The sequence below is a fragment of the Ischnura elegans genome, chromosome 10 (assembly GCF_921293095.1).
Source record: "Ischnura elegans chromosome 10, ioIscEleg1.1, whole genome shotgun sequence".
Classification (NCBI taxonomy): Eukaryota; Metazoa; Arthropoda; class Insecta; order Odonata; family Coenagrionidae; genus Ischnura; species Ischnura elegans.
Window position 1 is genome coordinate 97,947,765 of NC_060255.1, and position 15,649 is coordinate 97,963,413.

At 41.1% G+C, this 15,649-nt stretch overlaps 1 protein-coding gene across 2 annotated transcripts in view; it reads right to left on the reverse strand.

Moving 5' to 3' along the window:
• The window catches only part of LOC124166724, a 43,146-nt gene that overhangs the window by 13,421 nt on the left and 14,076 nt on the right, over window positions 1-15,649 (reverse strand). Inside the window, exon 2 of one of the 2 annotated variants that reach the window (XM_046544387.1) lies at window positions 6,291-7,939. The exons of the other annotated variant lie outside the window; for it this stretch is intronic. Coding sequence (XP_046400343.1) covers window positions 6,291-7,793 — 1,503 coding nt within the window. The 5' untranslated portion in view covers window positions 7,794-7,939. The remainder of the gene's footprint in view (window positions 1-6,290; window positions 7,940-15,649) is intronic. 2 annotated transcript variants of the gene reach the window in all.

Here is a 15,649-nt window from a genome sequence, read left to right on the forward strand (position 1 = left end):
AACCAGACATTATAAAACCGGCCCTAAGTGTTACGTCACAATTTTTGTACAATTTAGTTGATTACAACTCTTCCCGAGAAGCTTTTATTTCACTAGGGATTTCCTTTCTTCCCTTATTTACGGTTCCCGAAAGGCATGTACCCTTTTGTTTCGATTAGAGCCAGCAAAAGTGATGTGAAATAATTGCCAGTGGTTACATTCCTGCCCTTGCTCATGTAGGGTTGCATACGTTACAATACAACATGATCTGAAACGCGATCGCCAGCTTGACGAGAGCCGTCCTTGACGTTTACCAAATACATATTGTCTTTATATACTGCAAACCAGGATTTTTTCCCATACTTATCAGGCTTTGGTGCCATGAATTGCTTGAATAGACATCTAGCTTTGCTTGGAAACAGCTGTTCGTCAATGGTTATGTTTGGCCCAGGTTATGATTCCTCAGCATGGCCATCTCCTTCTTAGGATCTTGAACAAGGAGTTGACGTCGCCTTGAAGTCTACCCAGCGCCCCTTCCTCGTCGGCACACCACGTCACGACCGCGCATAATTTCTTTTCTGTCCGATAACCAGTGCAGATCCAGTAATTCAATTATGGGTATATGCGTATTGTAAAATAAATATGTTTATCTTTCGTGATTAAATTACTAAACTGAAATATACAACACACTGAAACTAACCGTGCTCACTATTTTCATTACTTTTGGATGAACTAAACTGCACCTCCGGTGCAACCCAATCGTTGTCCGATTCAACATCTGCATCAGACCCTTTCTCCGACACGTCTCCAGACATATCATTTAGTGTTGCAATACTTTGCTCCGTCGTAACACGTTTATGCAGTGCCATTATCAAGACAGAACTGCCGAAGCAAGTCAAGTAGCAGGTCGCGACCCAGTCGGCCAAACATGAGAGCGAGCCAGGCAGCCCAACACAGAGGCTCGGCAGCAGCTAACTGCATTGTTGCGAGCGTCACTTCACTGCTATGTTTCACGGCAAATAAGTGTCACCGCGGTAAAAAATTAGCTGGTTTCAAGGCGTATCATTCGAAAAAGACAGCGGAATATACTTACCTTACGAGGTACTAAACTTTCGAAAAAAATAGTATACAGCCGATGCTCATTGGTATTATGTAAAACAAACAATCATGAAGGTAATATACTACACTAAAATATACTATACTACGCTATACTATACATAAAGGTACTACACATGAAGATAATGTACTGCACTATACTAATTTGACAAATAATTATCAAACCGCGTCCCACAAGACACCTAAACCGAAGGAAGACATGATATAATATACTGGGTGTCAAAATGACACCCTCCGGCATTCAAGGTAAATTTGAATTTTTGAGACGAAAAAAATTAGGGGGGGTATCCCTTTTACTGTCGTTTTGTTAAGATCTAAAAATGAATAAAAGTCACGAAAGATTTTTTTCTAGAACACACTCTGAGAGCCAGCTCCGTAAAAAATGTACGCGTAGGGTGTCTAAATGACACCCTTCGGCATTCTAGTGTTGAAGCTATCCTCTAAGCCTGTTTTTTGCACCAAATGGTTATCAATGCAGGAATGAAGGACAAGCTATTCTCACAATATTCCCTGACCTTTCTTTTTACTCTCTCAACATGTATCCTAAAGCTTTCTATTTGCTTAGTTGGCTTAACTTCATCTTTAGAGATCTTTACATTCTTGGAAAGACTTGGTGGTCTAATTAACTCTCAAATTTTACCACTGAATGAGTGAACAGTTTGTTTGAAGCCGCGATCTGCCATTACCCCACAGCCTTTTGGAATTTGCTCAAGAAATTCAGCGTATGAGAATGAAACTATCTATTGCCCGGCCAGCATAACCTCTCGAAATGAAATTTCCTAAAGAAGAATCATATGATTTATGTAATTTTTTTGATTGAGTTTAGATAGAAATATTTTAGCGGTAAACATTCCATTAATTTTACAGCAGTGTTAAAAGCTGATTCCTTTGAAATAATTGCCTTTAAAAAACATACTTTCTATTTTTCTTTACTATCAGCAGTATAATGCACTGATTGCTCTGAAAAAAACCGAATTAGATTTTCCTTCGCAATTCACTTTTTTCGGTTAATTTTAGCATTGTACCTTTCGCAGCGTAATAAAATAAGCGTAGTTTGATATACTTATCGCAGTAAAAAACTGATCTCTACAAGAGAAAATCCCTTGTATGTCACTCACCGCAGTGAGGACTGATCTATTTTTTTATACTCCTATTCAGGTTAAACTTTGCCAAATTAGGTAATCTGGCTTTTCAATTCTATTTCTAAACAATCAATAATTGACACTACATGCGAATAGCGAGCAGGAACGGGAATTGATATATTTAGCAACATCTTATTTTTGACAACCCAAAAAACTAGATTTTTCAAAAAACTAACCACCGGAATAATGGAAGCAGAGAAATATCGTGCCGCTGTCGAGGGTGAGACATTGAGATCTTCTAGGCTAAAATATTGAAGGATTCGTTGAGTCTAATTTTCCTTAAATAACCATGACAAGTAGCCCAGTCTTTCCTGATAGCAAATTGACAATAAAATAATTTTCACTGGCTATCCTTGAATACAACGCTGGCTTTTTTCCATCAAAAACGAAGTATACTTAGCCCTTTGGCTACATATTTCCCTGTCTGATTCCATGTCAGAGCTGCTGCTGCTGCCGCCAAAGGAGCAAATATCCCTCACCGTAGGCCGTAAAACTCACCATTTTAAACCATTCATCTGAAATATTTTCTGGCGGAGGGCCCCCGCACCTCCCGCTCCCACCCTGGCGGGTAAGCCATACCCCCCCAGGCTTCCCAGTATTAGTTGCGCCTGAAACCCCCCCTAGCCTCAATTCCTAGCTGTGCCCGTGGCCTACTGTATGTACACTTAAAGTATTCTTATCATGATTGATCATTGATAAATTCAAAAAATACAATAATTATAAGACATCAGATACTACGGCGGCCGTATTTTTTCAACCTATGGTAGCTCAGCAAAAACACCATGCAAGCGACAGGCGGGCACTGCGCGAACAGGGAAACTGCACGTCCTCCACACCACACGCTCAAGTCATTTCTCAGCATGAACCTGTTGTATTTACTTAAAGTGATCTTCACGAAAAAATCCCGTCGTTTTCGTCGACAGATCGTTCATCGCCTCTTCATCGCCTTAATCCTCTACATTCTTCTCGCTTCATTATTCGACATAACGACCAATATTTTGTTAGAATTTCGTGATGTATTTGAACAAATAGGCACCACGCAATATTTATAATTCGACATAAAAGCACTTCACGTAGTTAAACACAAAGTCTTGCTGGCGTAGGCATACCTCAACAATCTCCTAACTCCACGCCTCGGACGCTAGCAACTCTGTTTGGGGAGAAATGACGTCACTCCTCTTGGACTCTACTTTCGCTCGCACCCCCCACTCCTACTTTTTGACCTTTAATATCTCGAAAACTACCGCTTGTATTGAAATTTCGCCCGGTAGATATTATTTCCTAGAGGTATACTACATTTTGACAGTGTTTTTAAAAAATGTGCAAATTCCCCATTGCAGGTCCAATTCAACGCTACTTGCCAATGCCATCTATTTGACCGAAGTTAAGATTTCAAAAGCTAGCCACTGCCTTATGTTTAAGTGTAAAAGAATTTAGTTGCTTACTTTTCCCTACTTTATATAAGCTTTCTTTTGGGTTGAATATTTCAGGACAGGCAAAAAAATTTCTTCATAGAAAATAATTTAACGAGAAAATTTATCTCTGAGACTCTATGGCACTTACTGATACGAGTTATACCACTACTGTAGCTGAAAAAAGTCAGTTGACTGAAGCCTCTGGTAATCAGCCATTTTTAATATATTCATGGAATTGTAACACTTTCTTAATAAACACGAAAAACTACAATTCAAAATTGTTCTTATCATTCATGTACCCTGCTTTTATAAATAGATGATTATTGAGTGCACTAAAAAGCGAAACGTAGCGATACGATTATTGTCAAAGAAACTATATTTCCTCTTCAGAAAATATTTAGTAATTACATATGTTATGTCTTAGAGTGACGTAGTCGTGTAAGGAAATGCAAGTTAAGCACACAGTTGCACAAAGGAATTAGGGGTGGAGAGTTTGGCAAAGGCAGGGGGTGATTAGTCCGGAGAAAGAAGGGGTGGGAAGGCTAATAATAGGGGAAAAGGAGTCGCCCTTAAAGTATTCGGATTATTCTAACAGTGTTTGACAAATACATACCGTGACGCTGGGAAACGGTGTAATATAGGTGTGGAAGGATCAGAAACGAAGGAGTGCTAATGAATTTCGGAGAAAAAAATCTTTTGAGAGAACTTTTGATACGATATAATACTCGTCAAGTTTTCCGGAATTTCACTGCGTTGTTCATTTTAGGGAGACCTATTTTTTCTGTAATCCCGATACTATTTCACATCAGAAGTCTACTTTCGAAGGCTTCCGCACTAACAATGATAATGCAAAAATATTTTACGGCGTTTCACCGCGTCGTTTGCTGTCTGAGGATGAACGTTTCGCCGCCTATCCCGTCAGCATCATCAGTGGCGTAACTGGGAATATGCTTTACGAGGGGGGATGAGGGGACGACGTCTCCCCTCAAGCAATCGGGTTCAGAGAAAATTTTTGAAAAAAATTACATGCCTGGAAATGCATTTACATCATTTTGGTACTTAAAGTATATTTATTTTAAGTAAAGATGTAGTTATTATATATCAGAACTAGGCGATAGTTTTATAATATTTTTTTCTCTGAGGCATCCCCCCTCAGGATTTCTCTGAGGATTTATCCCCATCATTCCCCCCCCCCCCCCATAGTTACTCCACTGAGCATCATCCCATCGATATATTCGTGCGAAGCCTGCTCACTTCTGATATGAAAATGATGGCAAAATCGTCATTTTCGTTACACTTTAAATAAATAGATACATACGGGATAGGGAAGAACGGTGCCACGAGAGTTTATCTCTAGATAGCAAACATGCCAGTGGATACGAAACCCTACGGCGGGCTCGCTAGGTTATTCTCCTGGGCCGAAGTCTGGAAGCGTTGGCTTATCACCTCTGCACAGCAGAAGGGGAAGGAAAGGAAGGAGGCGCCGCCGGGATAGGAGCCCGACGACGCCTCCTGGGACGGGGTAGGGAAGGAAGGGATGGGACGAGGAATTTAACTTAAATAAAAATTAACTGTAAGTAGAGGGGGATTTATCCCCCTCATCCCTCCCCCCATAGTTACGCCACTGAGCATCATCACATCGATAGATTCGTGCGAAGTCTGCTCACTTCTGATCTGAAAATGATGGCAAAATCGTCATTTTCGTGCTACACGCAGGGCGGTAAAAGCCCTAAAAATTCAATCCCAGCTAGAGCTTAAACAATATTTAAATAAAAACTCAAATAGTCGTGAAAATCTAAAAAGATTCCTACCACCTACAACACAGATGACCCTGCTGGTGAGCAGGAAGTTGAAGTATCATCAGACCCTAGAATCTCAACCGGTATTGCCAACTTTAAAGATGCACAGCGCGATCATGCACGCAACTAAAACAGTCTCCTTGATATGGACTATTAGGGTAGTTTCCTTCATCAAAGAAAACGAAAGGCATCGATTGCGATTCGTTACCCATCCATTAGTGTATTCATAATGTACAAATTATTTGGTTTTAGAAATACCAGTTAAGACGAATGGCAATGGTTAATTTTAACTGCATTTGAAAAAGGCCAGATTGGCGACCACGCGATGCCAATCCACATGACGTCACAGGGACCTAGTTTCTATACGAGTAGATAGGAGTTTTACACCGTCTGAGATTACCAATGCATGCATGAGGCACAGAGCTCAGGGAAACATCTCTTAATAATCACCTATTGAAACTGCCTATGGTCGGAAAGTTTCCTTCGTTTGATAAGGTATTAATAATCCTTATTTAATCAAAGCGCTACCTGCTAGCAGGGTACTCTGCTGCCTGCTAGCAGCCTCCATCGCAGCGGCGCGCACATCTTCACCCCAAGGTCACGTCATACGCTTGCAGCGGGAACCAGGATGACGTCACACGGGCTTTTCCCAGCATCCATACTTAGATCTCGTGTTTTCGTGCGCTTGAAAATGTTCATTTTTCATTTTATCGCGAAAATTAGATATCGTATTGAAAAATCTAAAAGCGTGAAATGCGTACTCCAGGAGTAATAATATTTCGATTTCCACGATAAAAATATAATGGGCTACCACCCTATTCATCCAAATGGTCGCTTACCTTGGTCTCTTTTTCTAGTTCCGCCACCACGTGTTCCTCGAAGAATCGAAGCAGCGAGGGAAGCTGACGGTTCAATGTTGTCCTCCCGATCGACGATCCTACTTGAGCGATGACGCACGGAACCAGAGCACTCAAGTATATTTCCTTGCCTGCTTGAGTTACCTTGTTGCGCACCCATAATTCGATGTAATTTTCCAAAGGCTTTCCAAAGTCGAACCCATTTCCCGTAATCCTCAGCGCCGTATCGAGGATACCTTTGAATTCCACGTCCCTTCCTCCTTCCCCACCCTCCCGATACGGCAACCCCTTGTTCTGGAACAGAGAAAATATAGCCAGGGGAGTCAAGGAGTAGGCGAGACGAAAGGAATTCACCCATTCGGCAGTTGTAATAACTGCGTACGCCTTCCGCGTTTCAAAGTCGGCCATTGCGCCGAAGTCGTCCCCATTCCATCCTCTCCCGTCGTAATCTGTCACCCTGGATATCATCCTTCCAAGACCACCTCCATGCCCGACGTCGACGTGGACACCGACTCCCTGGAAAGTCAGAAATCGAAGAATACTCGAAAAAATGGAGTCTTTGTTGTAAAAACTCTCGTACACATTCTTCATTTTGGATTTAGCCTCCTCGCTTGATGGCATAATTACAGTCTTACGCATCATCTCCTCTATGTAATATTCTTTGTCGTATATCTTCTTCGTTATCTGCGATGGCACTGTTGGAAAAATTTCCCTCGCATTTTCGTTGACAGTTGGCTGAGGGTTAGGGATCTCTGCCTCCGGGACTTCCTTAGCTGCTGCCTCATTCCTATTGTCTCCATGTGAATGATTCGGCAAATTTATATCACTCTTATTGTTTCCAATTGTCTGCATCGCTGAAGTCATCTGTTTTATCGAGCTCATTCCGTCCTTCATATCTTTAAATGAGGAATTCACTCTGGAAACAAGGCTGGCTATTTCCTCTCTAGCTTCTGCTATTGCCAGCTGTAGATTTTTGACCGAGGAGACGACGCTAGCTTGTTCATTTTTCATTGTCTCCACTGCGTCTCGAGTAGTGACCACCGTTGTAGCAGCATTGGCGAGCTCATTCCGTGCAACGGCGATGGCTTCTCGAACAACGCTTAATGTGAAGTCCTTGAAAGAAGCCAGCTCTGACGATAGCAATCGCTCAAGTACTTCCTCTAGCTTCCCCATCCAATTCGCAACCTCTTGCCTTTTTCGCTTCCTTGATATTTTCTTGACAGAAGTCTGAATCGTCTCTAGTATTTCCTGCCTCATCTTCTGCTCCGGGTGATTAGACACCATCTCCTCGGCCTCATCCAATGCCGTGCGATCGCCTATCCCCGCCTCCAAAGGATCACCTCCCATGTTCAACAGCTTCTCTACCCACTCAGCTTTACCCAATAGCACCGCCTGTTGCAGCACCGTCGTCAGACTTGCGTCAATGTCCACGTGTCTTCTATACCCATTGTCGGGTGATCTATTGGTAGCTAGGTCTATCGGCATTTCTTTCTCGTTGAACTCCTTCGGTCGTTTTCCTCCGAATATTCAGTCTCTGTTAAGGGTAGAGTGAATTAAGGAATCCTTATACCGTCCGTTTTCGTCTTCGAAGGTCGCGAAGGAATCCGATAGTCACGATAAATGGGTTGTTCCTAAGTCAAAATAAAGAGAAAATATTGCTTCACAATGAGTCTAAGATAGCCATACGTTTAGGGACCATGGGAGTTGGAATAGTCGAGTTATCGAATAACCCGAAATGAACCCCCTACGATGGAATTGTACCCCCTCCCCAACTGAAGCCAAGAAATTGATAAAGACCACTCATAAAATCCCTTCGTTTAAATACAGAGAAATATGCACTACTTTTTTTCTTAGCCACTGAATTGTAGATGAGGTTGCGACGTTGAATGTAAATTACTGCCATCAGTGACAATTTTTATCACCTCGAGGTACATATTCTTTCATTTGAACTTGGCTCTTCACAATGCGGGAACTTGAACCAGCCATAGGAGATTCCAAAACCTTATCATCCGGGAAGTGAGACATACCGTAACTCACATTCTGACGTAATCTGCTGACAGGATGACAGTTCTACGCTTGTACGCTTCATTGAGGGCCAAAATTGAGTAGTTTTTGCAAGCCTTTACTCCTGAAAGGTACGAAGAAACAGTACGAATTCTGTAGTATATAAATTAATAGTATATAATTATATCAGATTTCCGAAGAGAACTTATAATCCCTAGTATCCAAACTACAAAAATAAACAAATGCGAACTCCGTGCCACGTGTGGAAGATCACGTCAAGTGACGGAGAACATGGACGCCGTGTGTTTTAGGCAAATGCTTTTTCGTATATTTTAACAGTTATTGAAAAAGTAGCGATACTTCTTGTGGACATAGGATTTGGCATCAAGCATTTCTTTGTGCGATATTTTGTTCCGCTGTTTCTCAAAAGCGAGCTAATTTAATATTTAAGGGAGTGGTGTGTGATATTTTTTGGATTATCGCCGTTTGACGGATAGGGGTCCAGAATGCTGAATATTTCGGCCCGGTAAAATATCAATAGAGAAATGGAATATTAAGAGAATTTTGAAATCGCTGATTGCGTTTTGAATTCTGATGTTAAAAAAATTATTTTTTTTAAACACAGGAAACAGAATTCGTGATAAGGAACCCCGTGCTCTTGTCACGTGGAAAGTCCACCTAGATTCAATATTTGCTCTATAAATTGTTTTTGCGACGGAAAACGAAGATTGATGATTTTCAGGCACGCTATTGTTGATTCTCTGAAATGGAGATATCAGTTATATGCCGCAAAACTCATTGTTACAATTTTGTGTACTCGCGTGGATAAAGTGAAGAATATCACAGTCTTATTTGTAGAATTTCATTCATTTGTAAATGCTTGAATAATTTTTTTTTAATTAATGGTTTTACAATTGAGCGTAATAATAAATAGTTGAGCTTGATTGAATATATATAGAAACCAATTTTAGGCTATTAACGATTACATTCGCCGCTTGGCGTATCTCTTGGGGCGATCTCTTTTCTCTCTCAATACGTACATTGATATGTATCCCAAGGTCGGTAAAGGACAGGTCGTGTCACGCAATTGACCAATGTAATCCACCATATTGAGTCTAGCGCGGCGGGAATTAAAATTTTACGTGTATTTGAATGGAAGGCATAGGTGAAAAGAAACACGGTTTTCTCGCAGGGTAATCGATGCAGCGAGGTGAAAATTTGGTTACACATGGTAAATAAAATGAAAATTTATGATACGTCTGGATTTTGAGTCTACGGTCCTAGGTTCGGCTCTAGAAAAATTGTCAACTCACAGGAAAAATAAATTTCACACCACAGTGCTCCGGATGAATGGGTTCCAAAGGAACCATGTATTACTTCCTCATTTTGTAAATGAAATAGGTACATGAAATTTTCCGCCCATGAAATTTTCAACCCACGCGACAAAAAAGTTCTTGCTACAGCACTCCAGATGCATAGGTATTAGGAACCATGTCTCATTTCTTTACTTAGGAAGTAATATGAATGAAATTTTCCACGGTCATTTGAATATTATATTGTTCTTGCGAACACGGGCAATTGTTGACCCTGAAGTCCTCGATTCGACTCTGAAAAAGTTTCCAACCCACGCGACAAAAAAGTTCTTGCTTCAGCACTCCAGATGGATAGGTATTAGGAACCATGTCTCATTTCTTTATTTAGGAAGTCAGATGAAGGAAATTTTCCACGGTCATTGAATATTATGCTGTACTTACGAACACGGACGATTTTTGATCCTGAGGTCCTCGGTTCGACTCAGATAGATATAAAAATAGCAATACAAATACTTTTTATTGGTCCCAGGACTTTTCATTGTTAAATATAGGACAAGTGAATACAAGTCCTTTACGGACCTTGATGTATCCTTGCGACTGCAGTGCCTCTATTTACTGCGACCGGCGGGAATCAATGGAATCGCGGGAGTGAGGAAACCTGTATACAATATGTATGCATGTATATTTCGTGTCACGTGGTAGTTTGATTCCACTGCGCATGCGCGCGACGCATCCGACTTCGATACGTCTGTGTACTCAGGGATGAAGTCAGGATTTCTTTGGATGTTGCAGGGTGCGTGTCACGTAAAGTATTGGTTTGCAACAAAAAAATTAAAACGCTCACACGTTGGTCCTTCGTCGCATGGGGAAACAATAATTGTGGGTTGATAACATCGATATATCTATCATTGTCCAAGTATACTACAATCAATGGCTCCATCAATGGCAAGGTCCAACGAACGCAATTGCAACAAAAATAATTGTAGTTACAGGAATCTCGGAAACGATATCTCGCTGCGATATAAACTCGGAAGTTTTTGCAGAGTGCCTTCCGGGGTGGAAAAATAATAATAGAAATGAAGGCCGTACAAGAGAAATATTATCATCTCTTCATAATGTTTAGGAAAATTTTAAAAAAGTTGACTTTACATTAATGCCTCCTAAAATGAAAACAATATGTCTAACAGACAAAACTTTCGCCAAGCCAAAATTAAAAAAAAATCGTTTAATTCGTGCAAAACAATCTGTCTACAGTGACCGAAGAAAAAAATGCAATTATTCTAATTCATCAGAATATAATTCCAAGTGTCCTGCTGAGGCAAATAACACGAACACGCAGCATGTAAAGATATGCGCTCAGAAATGTATTGTATGTTAAACTGGCTGGTTAGATAAACCAAGAATGAAATTTTCCATGAAAAAAAAAACATTTGGCTTTGGTTGGATTCGAACCCGGATCTCCCGATTGCCTGCCAGGTGTGGTACCATTCATTCATGCAGAATTTCATCCTTGTTGTATTCAATTGATGAATTCTTCTAGGGTTTTCGGCCAGGTTGATTCTGTCTTGTAAGCCGACGTTTCGAGAGATGACTTGTGTCTCATCTTCAAGGCCGTGTTACTCTTTGAAACTCCAATTTCACACTGAACCGGATCGACCGTTTACCGAGGACAACAATGCGGCTCAGATGTCGTCAGATTGGCTGTAGGTCTTTTGAAATTCTTCACGTTCTTCCCTTACGTTTATTACACAGCCGATTACACGTCTCCATGTATTGCTAAGATAATGCGGTCCCAGTGATGTTGTGCGTGGCAAAGCATTTTTGTATCTCCCCCATCTAATGATTTATTAGATGCGACGATACAAAAATTCTTTGCAACGCACAACGTTACTTGGGCCGCTTAATTTAGGAAGCCATAGAGGTCTCAATCCCAAAAATTTCAATCGGGACACCGGCTTTCATCTTAGATATACATGGAGACCTATAATTAGCTGTATAAAAACATAAGGGTTGAACGTGAAGAATTTCAAAAGACCTACAGCCAATCGGACGACACCTGAGCCACATTGTTGTCCTCTGGAAACGGTCGATCCGGTTCAGTGTGAAATTGGACTTCCACAAAGTAACACGGCCTTGAAGATGGGAGACAAGTCGTCTCCCGAAACGTCGGCTCACTTATACGACAGAATTAACCTGGCTGAGAACCCGAGAAGAGTTCATCAAAAGTATTCACCAGGGGAAATGAAATAGGTTTAATGTTGTATTCGTGCCTATCTAACGATTTGATCGTTGGATTATTCTTCCTCAGAATAATCCTCCAAGGTCGTTAGAATATTAATTGCGTAAGCTTGGTTTCGCTGTTAGTAGGGCCCGCCCGCCTTGTGGCGGTGCGGGATTCCTCGACCCTTCCCTTCCTTTCCTATCCTTCCCCTGGAGGCGTCGTCGGGCTCTCATCGCGGCGGCGCCTCCTTCCTTGTTCCTTCCCGTCCTTCCCCTTCTAGGTGCAGAGGAGAAAAGCTAGCGCTTACAGTCCTTGCTCCAGGAGTGTATCCCCGCGAGCCCGCCCTAGGGTTTCGTTTACACTGTTGCATTCGTGGCATCATAGACCGTTGTTTTTTGCAGTAGTTAGGGTGAATATTGGTTTCGGAAACAGTAGGCCCAGTAAGCAGTGGCGGCTGTCGTTTATATATCCAGGGTGTGCATTAGGGAAGCTATACGACGATGAAAAATGGCATGAAGTTCATGCGAATGCCGCTAAATGGCACTGGATGCATCGACGGACTAGAATCCTGAGTGCAGGTGGCAGCTACACCGCTACACTACCTGCGAGTTAGTCGCCAAATGTGCTATTAAGGTATTGATAATCCTTATTTAAGCCCAGCGCTATCAGCTAGCAGGGTACTCTGATACCTGCTAGCATTCTGCGTCGTATCAGCGCTCAAAGCCTCGCCCCAAGGTCACCTCACTTGCGGGAACGAGAGCGACGTCACACTGAGTTTTCCCGGCATTCATACTTAGCCGTCGCGTTTTCGCGCGCTTGAAAATGTTCACTCTTCATTTAATCGCGAAAAATAGATATCGTCATTTAAAAATCTAATTGCGTGAAATACGTACTCCAGGAGTAATAATCTTTCGATTTAGGCAATAAAAAAATATTAGGTAACCACGCTATTAATGCGATAAACTTGAATGAATGAAAATTAATGTCTTAAGCAGTTCCATAGACACAATTGAAATGAATTAACCTCAAGTATTATGTCGGTGATTAAATTATGTAATACTTTGGCCAAACTCCTAGGGAGAGCTTTGAGTAAAGTCATTTGAACCACCTTAATTATGATTACATACTACGTAAATGAATCATGTACCTAATATGTGATCCTGTTAAATTCTAATGCAGAAAAAACTAATTATTCTACATGTTCAGGCAGCAGGTATTGATGTCTCCATCTTACAGTATTACTGCTCGCAGAAAATTATCTTTCGCTACACACTTGTGTGGGTTGTACAAGTACTTTCCTGCCAAAATTGAAAGCTTTCGGAACCTTTTGGAAATTTTATTTAAAATTATATCAGCGATTTTTATGGATCTTGAATCTTCATAGAATTTAAGGGAAAGAAATGAACGAGCTGTAAAATTAATAAATTAAAATAAATTTAAATAATATAGCACCTAATTATAATAATATAATAAAAAAATAAATAATAATTGTGTTGCGTTCGCCTCGCTGAAGGGTCACATGTTTATTTATTGTGATTTCCTGAACTGTGCTGGTTCACTTGGGGGTGCAGCCAGGAATTAAGGCTGGGTGGGTTCAGGTCCAACTAATAGCGGAGAGTGTGGGGGTATGGAATACCCACCAGGATAAGCGGTAGGTGCGAGATTAATAAATTGCGGAATTTTAAAATAAACGGTTGAAAATGGTGAGTTTTACGGCTTTCTGAGGGATATTTTATTAATCCTTACACTATTCTATCAGTAATATCAATCCTATGAAGAAAAATGGATTATATTTAAATATTTCTCTGGGCTCTGGGGGGGTTTTAACCCCCATAACCTCCCCTCGCTGCTCCACAGGGCTCTCTCGTGGCAACCCATTCCAAATCCCGTTATTCCGGCTGGTTGAAAGAGGTAGCGTAGGAAAAGCAGCCGGGAGAGGCGAAGGAGGATGAGCCGTGCCTCATTCTACGCCACCGGTCGAGCAGCTTAGCGGGTGATAAAATCGTCCACCAAAGGAAATGGCCTCCGGTCAGTAGGGGCCTACTGCCTCGTTCACATGACGACAGTGGCGACTCGTGAGTCAAATAATGGGAGGGGCACACCCCACCGGGGGGTCATAATATTTCAACATTTTGCTTATTTTTGTGAGTTTTTATGGCAATCTAGAGACTATGATGACTCACTAATACACAAAACAATCTCTAACACTAAAACACTAACAATCACTAACACGATTAAATCAACTACATCTAGGCCTATTTACATTCAAACGATTTACACATAACAAGTCAACTGGTCACCAAAACATGGCATTCTGCGACACTGCAACACCAAGATCATACGGCCGCCGGGCGGCGCGGCGATCTCAACTCACTAGATGCGTCGCTCTGCGCATGCTCGGATGGAGTCCCAAGACTTCCCAAAGGCACAAGCTTAGACGCGTCATAGCACCAGCAGCTCCCACCACTGCCACTCTCCATATAACTGCATGGCGATGGATTGGGACGTTCTGGCCAGCCCCCTACGGCTACAAATACGAACTATTTTTGCGTGTTTTTCCTACATTTTCGATGCATGTGATTAAAATCTTTCTTAATTTAATTATGAATCGCTTTCACCAAGTTACGCCTCAAACAATTAATTAAAAAAAAAACACTTTGGTTAAGTAGATGTATAATTATAATTGAATAGTTATTTATTTTTTTCCTTTCTCAAATCTTTGGGAGGGGCGGCGTCAGAGAGTCCTTATGGGCAATCCGCCACTGCATCACGATTGTCCGAGCGATCGTCCTTACGATGGTTGGCCGAACTAGCCGTGTGAATGCATGTCCTGACTATAGTTCACGTAATTCCGAACGTTGCCACTTTACGATGGTTAGGCGCTGGGAGACCGGAAGAGGAAGCGACAAGAGAAAGACGAAGAGTTCTTGAAGCTCTCTTCTATTTTTTTTCATGCATTTGTCCTAGGAGGGAAGAATATAGGCGGAAGAAAAATTACTCGCTAGATGCACGTTGAACATAGTAATATCTTGTCCCTGATTACCTCAACAGCTCTGCTAACCGTCAATTTCCCGTTCACTTTAGATGTCAGCACTAGAGGGCAGCACAGGTTTTAACAACCGTCGGGTGAATGCACGATTATTCCGACAATCGCTGGAACAATCGCAATGTGAATGAGGCATAACATTGGTGGAGGGAAAATATATATCCACGTCCTGATCGCGCCGAAGGCGCGATTTCATGCTGTACCGGTGAGCCTTGGCTCACCGCAACCAGCCAGTTAACTATCAGTAAATTAAAAAATGGCGCAGGTGCACTGTTGTGGGTGTATTGTGCTGTCTGTGTGAAATAGAAACTTATGACTAATATTTACAACAGGAAAGTTGGCTTTTTGATGGCCATCACATTGGTGACAATCAATGTTAATAGATTATAAATGGAACAATCGCAATGTGAATGAGGCATAACATGAGGCATAACACATAAGATTATAAGTATTTAATGTTTATAATTATTTTTTTGTTATTTATTAGCACATATAATTTATTATTTTTTTAATATTAATTTTTTCACAAATATTTTATTATTCTTTTGCCAATTCTTTTTGGTCTTTTTAAGTTTTTTAATTTTTGTTACATAGCACTAGCAAAGAGATTTTCATTTTTTTAAATTAAATCTTTTATTCAAACAAATTTATACCTTTGAAAATTGAATTTGAAGAATTTTGAAACCTAAGATTAGAAGGAGGAAAAGACATAGTAAAGACTCATAGAAGAGTAACTCGATGAGGCAGCGTATGTGTC